Here is a 12,470-nt window from a genome sequence, read left to right as displayed (position 1 = left end):
ATGCGATGGCAGTTACTAGGACATATAGCATAAACAAAGTTATACACAATGACAACAACAGAACTCTCCAAATTATCAAATCGTTTCGCGTTGCAACGCTTTATAATTTTCAGGTTTTAAATCGTCAAAAGATGCATCTAATGCCTATCTTAGAGCTTGGTAAATGTTCAGTATTACTGTTTCCTCGCAAATGTCATAACTAAAACGAAAATAAGCGAATCTGAAACAACTTTTTTAATTTTGACAATTTACCAAAACGTGAAAAGGCCCCTTTAAAAGGTATAATGAAACTGATATCACAAAAGAAATATGTGGCCTAATTTGTATCATATGAATGCGATGGCAGTTACTAGGACATGTAGCATAAACAAAGTTATACACAAAAGTGATTTAATTAATTATATCAATGTTTATATATATATATATATTCGCGAAATTCGTTTTACTTGTTTCGTACTAAGGTTTGCTTTCTTTATTAACGGAATCTGATTAACGTTAACTTGAAAGGTGAAAATGCAATATGACATCGACACACGACAATTGAGGGAAAACATGATTGGATACGACAATATCCAACGACTTTTGACAATGAACAAGGACAAAAATGTTCTATCGATATGGAATCCTGTAACTTTTTATACATGGAATGCCTCTTGTCGCAATTTGAGGTCGACACACGACAACCACCGACACAATATATGAAGATTAGAGTGTCGAATTGTCGCGCTTATTTATGCCGAAAATGTTGCAATAAAAATTGAATGCCTTTTGCCATTGTCAAGTGCCGTTGTTTATTTATGATATTCGCATCGTTTGTCGTGTTGTAACGAGCGTCGCCTTCGGAACGTGATGCCCGATGTTCAACTCGATGACGGACGACAAACGACACAACATTGCGTAAATATCGCGCCTTGAACGACCGCGACCTGACAATGGGACGTTCTCTGTGAAAAAGGGGTTAAATGCATGTGCGTAGAGTGTCGTCCCATATAAGACTGTACAATCTGCACAGGCTAATTACCGTCGAAACTTCCCGCTGATATTTTTCATTTCAAGAAAGTATTTTCTTAGCAAAAATCAAGTTAAGGCGAAAAGTGTCGTCCCTGATAAGCCTGTGCGGACTCCAAAAGGCTAATCTGGGAAGACAATTTACGCGCATGCATTGAACCCCCTTTTCACAGAGCACGGCCCGAATATAAAGACAAAAAGACAATTAACGCGACGCATTATACTAGATATTATACACTTGTAGACTTTTCTAACGTAACACGTAATCAAATCAATACAACTCTCTTATTTTTGAACGGCTTTTGTTGAAATTTTGACCAAGAATCATTCAAAACATGCGTATTAATTTCTGTAAATTTAACGATTACTCTATCATATATCAACAAATGTTAAAGTTACGTCATACAATTCATTATCGTATGAAGAAAACACGATTCATCATGTGTCCATTAAAGCATGCGGAAAAAAAAAAGAAACTTACTACAGAACAACGGTAAACAATATAATACTTGTGCAGTTTCGTTTGCTTCTTCTTGCACCTTTAAAATGAATTAGACGCTGTTAATATTGTGTTTAGTTTTAAATTGAAATCAAACTGGATAAACGTGATAACTTGATTATGATATAGTGTTTTTTTGCACTGGAAGAAGTTTCCTGATTACTTTCTTTATCTACGCGGCTGGCGATCGATTGTGGTATAAATGTAAGACAGGAATCCATTTTCTGAGATAAACAAACAGATGTACAACAATTAAAAATTACTAAAGTATATCATTTAGGACAAACGTTTAAATTGCAAAGTCTCTGTGTGGAATTCTTATCCATAACAATATTCGGAACATGATAACGATTCGACACCTAGGTGCATGTGTACCTACTTGTATCAGACGGTCATAGTAATTATAAGTTCATTTCAATGAGGATTGAAAGACACATTAACAATATGCGGACAAATAGCGTTATTGTTTTGCTGATGCTAGTTTTTGTTGCAAACGAAGCGTACTGTATTACCGTTCAAACGCCCGTGGGAGCTATTTCCGGTCTAGAGGCGACACTGACAGTAGACGGACGCCAGTACCGGATGTCGAAATTCCTCAGTATTCCATTCGCTGAGTCTACTGCTGGCAAAATCGCTTCATGAAGCCGATCCCAAAGGCGCCATTTTCGAGCACGTTCGATGCGACTCAGCTGCCCATGGCGTGTTATCCATCATATTATGAGGCTGAACAGAAGTTAGACAAATATGCTTAACACTCAATGTGTTCGTGCCTCACACTTTTGAAAAGAACGTGTCACTTCCGGTTATGGTTTGGATCTACGGAGGCGCATTTGTGGAGGGTGCCAGTGTGGTATTTCCCGCGGAAGGCATAAGTACCATTGGTGACGGCATTGTGGTCACATTAAATTATAGACTTGGAATGTTCGGATTCATTCAAAGCGCCGATGGGAAACTTCCGGGTAATCAGGGTCTTTGGGATCAGCACCTAGGGATCAAATGGGTCCACGATAACATAAAAGCGTTCACCGGAAACTCCAATGACGTCACCATTTTTGGAGAGTCGGCAGGTGGCGCATCTGTTGTGTACCAGGCCTTATATCCGGGTAACCAAGGCTTCTTCCAGCGTGTGATTGCTCAGAGTGGCTCCGCTTTGGCCTACTGGGCAAGTCATGAATTACCAAACGCAGAGGCTTTCATCACTAAGAAGGCTTGCGACCAGGCTCCGGACCCAATAGAATGCCTTCGCGCCCTCACCCCCGGGCAACTTCAAGACAACGACACTTTACCATGGGCACCGTTTGTAGACAAAGACTTTGTGATCGCTTCGCCAAAAGATATTGTATATGGAACTGACTCAACAACTTCAAGCGCCCGCAATTTCTTCGCATCGTTAGACTTCATGACTGGTGTGAATAATTTCGACGGCGCTCTATATCTCAGAGACGTCTGGCCAAACATCCTGCACTACTCAGATATGAACACGTTTGTCTTGACACGAGAGGAGTTTATCGGGATCGCAATTCCAGCAGTGGTCATTGACATCATCAAACCCAAGAACATACGAACTGCTCTGATTGCCGAGGAGTTACTGAATATACAATACACGGACTGGCAGCATCCGAATGACAGCTCCACCTTGCTGTTCAGTCTCACAAACATGTCCAGTGACGTGGCGTTCTTCTACCCAGCAGTTTCCACGGTAAAGGGTCACGCGTCGCTCGGAAAAGGAAAGTCGTACTTGTACGAACTGAGCGTTGTCCCTACCACACATGCCTTACAGACACCCAACTGGATATCAGGTATTTTAACAAGCATATTAATGTGAGAATGTACGTCTGTTGCTCAGGTCGCATCCCGGATTGCATAGTGTTCGCGGCGAGCTTGCATTCATATTTTGTTATCAAAACCGCGCATCGATATTACAGCACGCGAGGTCGCCGAAAATGGAATTTCTCACTAATGTATGTTGCTGCGACAGCAAATTCGAAACATTGCGTTGTACCTCTGTTTATGTTTCTACATAGTCTCCCGAATATAGGACAGTAAATACCTTCATAGCTTCCGTATTATATAGTTATTGCTATCGTCAGTGTTAAAGATCTTTTAAGGTAGCCTTATCATTAAGAAAACAAAATTAATGTATTATTCTAATTTCCATAAAATGTGTAGACACAAAGTTGATCTGCTTGCTTACCAGATTTGAGCGCAACGTTGGTTGATTAAAAACTTTTTTGAACACCGCAAATGCTGCAAATTCCATTTTTCGAATAGGTTCAAACCACGCAGACGACATTCAGTACGTATTCGGCTATCCGCTGTACGCTGGACCTCGCAGTACCGGAAACTACACGGAGGAGGAGCGACGACTCGCCAGGGGCATGGTTACCATGTGGACGAACTTCGCTAAGTCAGGGTACGTATGGTTACCATGTTGATGGACCTTACCAAGTCCGGTTAAGTATGGTTATCATGTTGACGAAGTTCTCCAAGTCCGGGTATTTATCGTTACCATGTTTACGAAATGTTCGATTACGGGTGAGAACGGTTACAGTATGTGACCAGGCTTCGCAAAGTCCGGGTAAGTATGGCTACCACGTGGAAGAGCGTTGCCAAGTCCTGGTTACCATGTGAACGACAATCGCAAAGTTGGGGGTACATATGGTTATCCTGTGGATAAACTTTGCCCATTCCTGGAACGTATTGTTCCCAACCCCATTTATTATGCCATGTTAATTATTATCACACCTTTATCTTTCAACAGACTGCAAACTATCTATTATGTTTTATTATAGTTATTGAAAAAAATCTTCCAGTAATATAATGATCGGTTTGCTGTTACGTTTTAGGTTATACATTAACATTCCCTTTTAATCCTTAGGGACCCAAACACACCGGAAGATGCCCGCCAGTTCACCAACGCCACCTGGGCCGAGTATGACCTTGATTTTCAGAGCTTCCTACAGTTCACCAATCAGGGAGCACTTTCGGGGTCCCAATTCCAAGCGCGCCGGATGCAGCTGTGGTCAGACCTCTTGCCCACATCTAAGGGATTCCATGGATAGTTCAGCTTTCTATTGACGTACATTAAATTAACATTAACGAGTCCATATGTTTGTACAAAATGATCGCCACAACACGATAGCTTACATTACCAATTTCCGTCATAAACGTTATAAAGACAAACTAAAATTTCAAATGAAATAATGTAATAGTAAAGGCAGCAAAACTATTATATTTTCGAACTAATATGTCAATACACGACTTTACCTGTAAACATGTTGTCGATGTTATACAAAGATATCGGTGCAAATTTCCAAAGTTTGAACAGACTGTAACTTTCCGTTTAATGTTAACCTATATACATATGTCAATTACACTATGTGGATTTTGTTTGTTATTAAAGAATTTTTGATTGAATAAAATGAATGTATACATTTGAATATTTAAATTATTTATTTCAAAAACGACCTTTGTAATTTCCAAAACTATATGAAATGTGTTGAGCTCTACAGAAATTCCGAGTTCTCCAACAACAGTTCTGAAAAAAAGAACAGAGAGTAGTACTTGATGACATTGAACTTATATTGAAGCAGCGCTATGCAAAAACGGGGCTTAATGTATATGCGGAAAGTGTCGTCCCAGATTTTCCACTCATTTTTATCAGGGACGACATTTTCCGCTTGTATGCTATTTTTCGCGAAAAGGAAGTCTTTCCATCTTGGACGATTCTTTACGCACGCGCATTTAGCCCTGCTTTCCCATAGTCTTATATGTGAATAGTCTTATATGTGAACAGTATGCTATCATTAGCACAATACTAATGTATTGAGGGTTATTCATGTACAATATACCCGATGCTTGATAATAAGAGTAGCTTAATGGTTCAAAGTTTTTTCTCCCATTAACTTTTCTTAATCATGTTTGATTATTTAGTACATACTATGAGATTCATTTGCAAAAACGAGAGGAAAAAACGCTATCAACCTTTCATAAAACTTTCTAAACGTTGAGTTCGGTAAATTTGCTAAAACATACGTCACTCTTTTTCATTTAGCTTGACTTCTGAGCAAAACTTTGATTAATTTGATTACATTTTTCAAACATTACAATGTCTTTGGTAGTTAATTTACCAATGGAACATACTTTGTAATACTAGTATCACATACTGTGTCGACTTTGCATTGTGTAAATTATTAAGTATATGAAATAATCAAACACGCCTAATCTAGAAGCGATTATCTCAAGAGCGGTAACAGCAGCGATAATTAAAAAGAGGCACTATGACCATCGGATTAACACTTTACCACTTTGATAGGTATTTTTACGCATGTGCATTCCCTTACAAAGTACTCAATAGATTCAAGTTTTAAAGGCTTCATTTCCAACCCTAAGGTACTGATGAGCAGCAAACAGCATACAACCTGAACAGACTGCGAGTTACTCGCATGCTGTTCTGGTTTTATGCTGTTTGCACATAGCACATTGCACATAGCTATTTTCACTTTGCTTCTTACTTATTTTTGAATAAGATAACATGTTGTGAATTTACATTAATCTGAAGAAAGAGCGGGATATTAAGAAATTATCATTGACTTACAACAGCCTTATTATTTTATTATTTTCACCGGTCACCATTAATCAACAACCTGTTAACGTTACACTTAATGTGTCCTAATTCATGACATCCCGATATCAGATACTTCCCGTTTGGAACACTAAACTGTACGGTGGCACATGTGTGGCATATGCAGGGTTTATTTAGGTAATTAATACGACTTCATATTTCGTTTCCAAGAGATAATTAACTCCTGTGAAGGACTAAGTGGATCATATAAACGCCATAGTTATTCGTGTGAACGACTTCTTTAATCGTGGGAGCGACTTCTTTAATCGTCTAAACAACATAGCATTTCGTTGAAATGACGTTATAAGAAGCAAGGCCGAGATAAGCAAGTCTTGATCACGACGTTGCAAGCCAGATATTAAAGGGGCCTTTTCACGTTTTGGTAAATTGACAAAATGAAAAAAAATGTTTCAGATTCTCAAATTTTCGTTTTAGTTATGATATATGTGAGGAAACAGTAATACTGAACATTACCATTCTCTAAATTATCCATTATATGCATCTTTTGATGATTTAAAAACCTGAAAATTATAAAGCGTTGCAACGCGAAACGATTGAATTTTTTGGAAAGTTCTGTTTTTGTCGTTAAATTTTGTGAAACTACGAGGATTGCTTATATTAAATATAAAATACATCCCTCGTTGTATAAGCACAGATGTCCGAATGGTCTAAATAGTATCTAGACATTAATTCCAAGACTTCAGGGGTCAGTGGTTCGAGCCCAGCTGATGATTACTTTTTTGCTTTTTTTATTCTTGTTTTTTTACTGGAGCTTTTAAGATCCAATGTTTAACTTTATCAATATAAAGCATTAAATGACAAACTTAAATACATGCCAAAATCTGTGAAAATGCCCCTTAAAATAAACAAGAGCATATTCATCCGTGACCCCGTAATGCTATCAGTTGTGTAATTTAAACCTGTTAAATAAAGTACACGTCTGTAGATATGAAACTAAGTCTGCGACATTATGACGAAAATTTGATTTCCATTCACAAGCCAAGTTTTAGCGTTGAAAATTTATAAGTTGACCGTACAAAATGTCTGGTGTTCGTTTCAGTGAGTCATTTTGTATAACGGTTATAGCGGCTATGTTTGGATGTGTGGATTGTATAACAATCAAGACACCCGGTAGCTATTTCCGGTGTACAGGAAACGTTGATAGCTGACGGACGCCAGTACCGAGTTTCGAAGTTTCTCGGTATTTCATTCGCAGAGTCTACCGCCGGAGAAAATCGCTTCAATAAACCAATTCCCGAGGCGCCATTTTTCAAGCACTTTCGACGCTACCCAGAATCCTATGGCGTGCTTTCCGTCTCATTTGGGAGGCGAAATAAAGTATGGAAAGTATGTTAATTTCACAGAAGACTGTTTGAATCTCAACGTTTTTGTTCCCCATACATTTGAGAAGAACGTGTCGCTTCCGGTGATGATTTGGATTTACGGAGGATCTTTCGTAGAGGGCGCAACCGCAATATACCCAGGGGAAGGCATCAGTGCGTTTGGTGAAGTCATCGTGGTTACAGTTAATTACAGAATCGGTATGTTCGGATTCATCCAGAGCGCCGATGGGAAACTTCCGGGTAACCAGGGACTTTGGGATCAGCACCTCGGGATCAAATGAGTTCATGATAACATACTAGCTTTTACAGGAAATCCAAATGACGCCACGATATTTGGCGAATCGGCAGGTGGTGCATCTGTAATATTTCAGTCTCTTTATCCGGGCAACCGAGGATTCTTTCAGCGTGTGATTGCTCAGAGTGGCTCGGCGCTTGCTTATTTGGCAGTCCATGCTACACCAAACGCAGAACCGTTGATTGCCAAGAAAGGCTTCGAGCGGGAGCTGGACCCAGTAAATTTCTTCGAGTCCTTTCGCCTCGGCAACTCCAAGACGACGATACTTTGGCCTGGCAACCAGTTATTGACAGGGACTTTCTCATATCGTCCCCACATGAAATCATTTTCGGCAATTTTACTCACACTCAGAACGCGCGAAATTTCGTTGCATCTTTGGACCTTATGACTGGCGCAAATAATTTAGACGGCGCTTTGTACTTCAGAGATGTATGGCCATTCATTTTTAAGAATTCAGATATGAATACGTTTCACCTATCACGTGGACAATTTACAGGTATTGCAATACCGTCTATAATCACGGACGTCATCAAACCACAGAATCACAACATTGCCTCAATAATGGGGAAGCTTCTTGATTTCGAGTACACGGACTGGCAGCGTCCGAATGACAGCGCCACCCTGCTGTTCAGTCTCCTCAACATGTCCAATGACGTGTTTTTTTCTCTACCCAGCCGTGTCCACGGTGAAAGGGCATGCGGCACTAAGGAAGGGTAAGACTTATTTGTACGAACTGAGCGCTGTCCCAACGACGCATACGTTACAAGCACCAAACTGGATACAAGGTGACTGTGTGCAAGTAAATACATGTAAACTCTTGGGAAAATTGGGCTTAATGCATGTGCGTAAAGTGTCTTTCCAGATTAGCCTGTGCATTCCGGGGAGCTATAGGCTAATAAGGGTCGACAATAGACGCACGTGCATAATGTCTGGTTTTCACAAAGCTCTCATAGACTTGCATTTTCGTTTGGAAGAGATTCTTTAACGAAAAACACCATAATAGCGGAAGGTGTTGCCCCATATTAGCCTATGCGGAATGCACACGCTGTGCCGGAACGATACTTTAAGCACATGTTGTCCCTATGCGGATTGCACACGCTGTGCAGGAACGATACTTTAAGCACATGTTGTCCCTATGCGGATTGCACACGCTGTGCAGGAACGATACTTTAAGCACATGTTGTCCCTATGCGGATTGCACACGATGTGCAGGAACGATACTTTACGCACATGGTTGTCCAATAGCGCTGCTCATATAATAATCAGCATAGATCTACTATATGTACTGTGAAACCATTATTCGTTTAGAAGAGATTCTTTAACTCCATTATAGCGGAAAGTGTTGCCCCTATGCGGATTGCACACGCTGTGCAGGAATGATACTTTAAGCTCATGGTTTTCAATAGCGCTGCTTACATTATACTCAGCATAAATCTACTGCATGTAAATGTATTTGATAAAACTAATATGCTAAGGTGTATAAAATAAATGTAAGATTACCGTTATTATTAACGCATGTTTTTGTAAAAAATGGTATTACAGGACTGTCGATTTTTCATTGTTTATCAGCTAATGAAAATAGTTTTTCAATTAGAACAGCGTGTACTTCGTTATGCTGGGGCAACTGTCTACTATGATGTGTGACCTTGGCGTATGCTTAACATGATCCTTTTGCGCGCCTTTTTACAAATCACAAAAAAGGTAAATAGGAACATTATCATTAGAATGGTAATACATTTTAGGAGTGTTGAGGGCAAATCGGGTAAAATATATGAGTATAAAGTATGGTACCAAAACAAAAACGGTACTTTCCCCATACGCCGGATTTATTGTTAGAAGTGACTTAAACAGGAAATAACATAAAATCGGAAAGCGGCATCGCGTAGCTGTATGGGGATTGGGCACTTATGCACATGCATGAAATTCGATTTTGAACGACACAAAAATGTTCTAGATTTAAAATTATAATTTCATTTAATCACGTTTCAAGGTTCTTACCACTCAGACGACATTCAGTACGTATTCGGCTATCCGCTGTACTCTGGACCTCGCAGTACCGGAAACTACACGGAGGAAGAGCGGCGACTCGCCAGGGGCATGGTTACCATGTGGACGAACTTCGCTAAGTCGGGGTTAGTATGGTGACCATGTGTAAGAACATCGCCAGGTCGGCTCATGTTAGTGTTTTATGTGTTCGAACTTTGCCCTGTTCGGGTACGTATGGTTGCCATCTTGTTTAACTTCACTTATCCGGAAACGTTGTCAGTCTGCAATTTTAGTCAATAACATATTGTTATTTTATTATGGAGCAAATTTTTTAATTGATGAAGTTATGTAAATATCTTCTTTAAATCTACAGTGGCCCGAACCAACCGGAAGATGCACGCCGGTTTACCAACGCCACTTGGGTCGAGTATGACCTTAACTCTCAGAGCTTCCTGCAGTTCACCAATCAGGGAGCACTTCCGGGATCAAGATTAGAAGCGCGCCGGATGCAGCTGTGGTCGGACCTCATACCGACAATAGCCCTTATGGAGACCCCCCAAGCACACGGCACAGGGACGGTTCACGTACCTGAAATCATAAATGGGAAATAATTTCGTGACAATTAACCCTCACAATTGTATTCGATTTGGTTTCAGCACTGTTCCTGTATATATATATTCAACTGTCATAAAGCACTATACAAGCACCGCTTTCATGCTGTTGTATCCATATACGTGAATAAAATGTGTGGAACAATATTTCAGGCTTTCTTTATGAAGTGGTAAATGAGATAGATAGTTATGCAATGTTTCCTATTTCATAATAATTTCACGCTAACAATCCGCAAATTAGCATCAAACTAGTATGTTCAATATTATTGGCAATTTATAAAACGTTATTAATTGACTGTCAAACACAAATTTACGAGCTTGAAAATTTCACAGAACAAACCTTTAATTGCTATGAAATTATAAATGTATGATGTGTGCAAAGTGTTTTCGATAGTAAATTAACAGCTTGATTAATTGTTTTGTGTAATGTAATATTCCAGAAACTGTGAACTGCAATTAAAGTATGCAGAGATAACCCTTTTGTGTTTTAAATATATGGTCCCTGCTAAAAATGACTTTTAATCATCTATGTGAAAGTGTTATGCGTCTTTTTTAAGACTGCATTTGATTCGATGAAATAGTATACACAATAGTTTTTAACCACACCATGCGGTTGCTTGTTGAAGATAACACTAATGGATTTATTACCGTGTGGTATTGGTAACCACAAAAATTTAAACCCCTAATGAGTCATTTGAATCCTTGATAATTAGACATAAAAACACCCAAAACGTGTTTTCATGTGCCTCTAGCTCGGTAGTAGTTGGGGACCTTCGAGCGGCTGATGGTGGATTCTTCGCACTGTGACATAATACACGGACCGACAGCTTTCTCATTAACCTCAATTTCAAGTGTGGACACAAATTCTAATCTCTGTTGACTGGGCCTCATTTTTACACGCCTACTGCACATATGCTTTATTTTCTTAATAGTGTTTGTACTAACATCACATTGTTGTTATTTTTCTGTTTATATATGCAAAAGAAACAAAATTATATAGACTACAGTATTCATTTTTCGAAATTGAAGCAATTTAATATGTGAGTGATTGTGTGTGTTGTTTTCTTTTTCGATAACATGAATAAGAATGGGGCTCTAAGCGCTTGAGAGAAACTCTCGTCATTTTGATGAGACTGATCCGCGGTAAAGTAGAAAGCTGAACTGTGGAGCAATTTTGTCAATCGGATGCTGCCATATATGGTAAATCAAGTATCCAGACATATACGGCCGGTTGCTTTCTTTTTGTTGTTAAATAATAAGATAAACGTGGTGAAGTAGTACTGGATGTTCTGACAAACGTATTTTAAATATAGGGCGCCGCCAACGTACCAGTCATAAAGAAAGATTTCCTTTACACCATAATAATGTCTAGAGATGCAACAAAATGCGCTGAAAGAGGCCGAATTAGTTCCCAAAAATGTCATTTTGTGCAGCGATCACAAGGACGTTGTTTCCAAACGTTTGTCCGAAGTCATGACAGTCAGTTGCCTGGATGTTATTTCACATTCTCGAAACGTTTCTTGGCAAAGAATGGACGATTAGATAAAACATTGAAATGGGGGTTTGTCTCAAAGCAACAACAACAATATCAAATGCATACATTTATTTAGGGTCCACCATAACAATTTATGTACATGATCAAACAATTATAGAGATACACATCGGAGTGTATCCGAGAATAACATCTCAAACATTCCATTCTGACGATATGAGAGCATGTTATAAGATGCAATTCACAATATTGTAATAAAAACTGTACGTAGATCTTAAGACAATTTTTAGTATATAACATATTGTCATACAGTTATTAAAAGATATATTCCTAAACAGTACGTTACTGCCCATGTAATCCATTAAATTTATTCACATTTCCATAAGTCTCCAGTTAATTCAAAACTTGAATAGGACATACCAACTTATGCTATGACAATCGGTACTCTTCTATTTTTATCCAAAACGCACCAATTTAAATAATTGATATGAGAAAAGTCTTGATGTAAGATTTCACAACCAACCAACAACAGAAAATTAACAAATGTCTTCGAAAACGTATTTGATTGTGCCGTTATTTGAGTTATTGGGATAATGTTTATCCTTAAACATG

At 38.9% G+C, this 12,470-nt stretch overlaps 3 protein-coding genes across 8 annotated transcripts in view; 2 read left to right on the top strand and 1 right to left on the bottom strand.

Moving 5' to 3' along the window:
• Positions 1-12,470, top strand: part of LOC127853276 (cholinesterase 2-like) — a 310,270-nt gene that overhangs the window by 221,686 nt on the left and 76,114 nt on the right. The window contains exon 2 of one of the 6 annotated variants that reach the window (XM_052387649.1): positions 7,720-7,740. The exons of 4 other annotated variants lie outside the window; for them this stretch is intronic. In XM_052387649.1, coding sequence (XP_052243609.1) covers positions 7,720-7,740 — 21 coding nt within the window. Of the gene's footprint in view, positions 1-7,719; positions 7,741-10,279; positions 10,344-12,470 lie in introns of all 6 variants that reach the window. One more of the 6 variants, XM_052387648.1, reaches the window with a different exon arrangement.
• LOC127853278 (cholinesterase 2-like) overlaps positions 1-12,470 on the bottom strand; it is a 100,524-nt gene that overhangs the window by 27,526 nt on the left and 60,528 nt on the right. The gene's annotated exons all lie outside the window — the stretch shown is intronic.
• LOC127853281 (bile salt-activated lipase-like) lies at positions 2,258-4,947 on the top strand. The gene is made up of 3 exons (XM_052387660.1): positions 2,258-3,306; positions 3,779-3,920; positions 4,386-4,947. Exons 1-3 carry the CDS (start codon positions 2,313-2,315, stop codon positions 4,567-4,569), a joined length of 1,320 nt encoding a protein of 439 aa, XP_052243620.1. The 5' UTR covers positions 2,258-2,312; the 3' UTR covers positions 4,570-4,947.

Source organism: Dreissena polymorpha, chromosome 12 (genome assembly GCF_020536995.1).
Source record: "Dreissena polymorpha isolate Duluth1 chromosome 12, UMN_Dpol_1.0, whole genome shotgun sequence".
Classification (NCBI taxonomy): domain Eukaryota; kingdom Metazoa; phylum Mollusca; class Bivalvia; order Myida; family Dreissenidae; genus Dreissena; species Dreissena polymorpha.
Note: the sequence above shows the minus strand (reverse complement) of the source record. Positions and strands in the feature narration are given on the sequence as shown.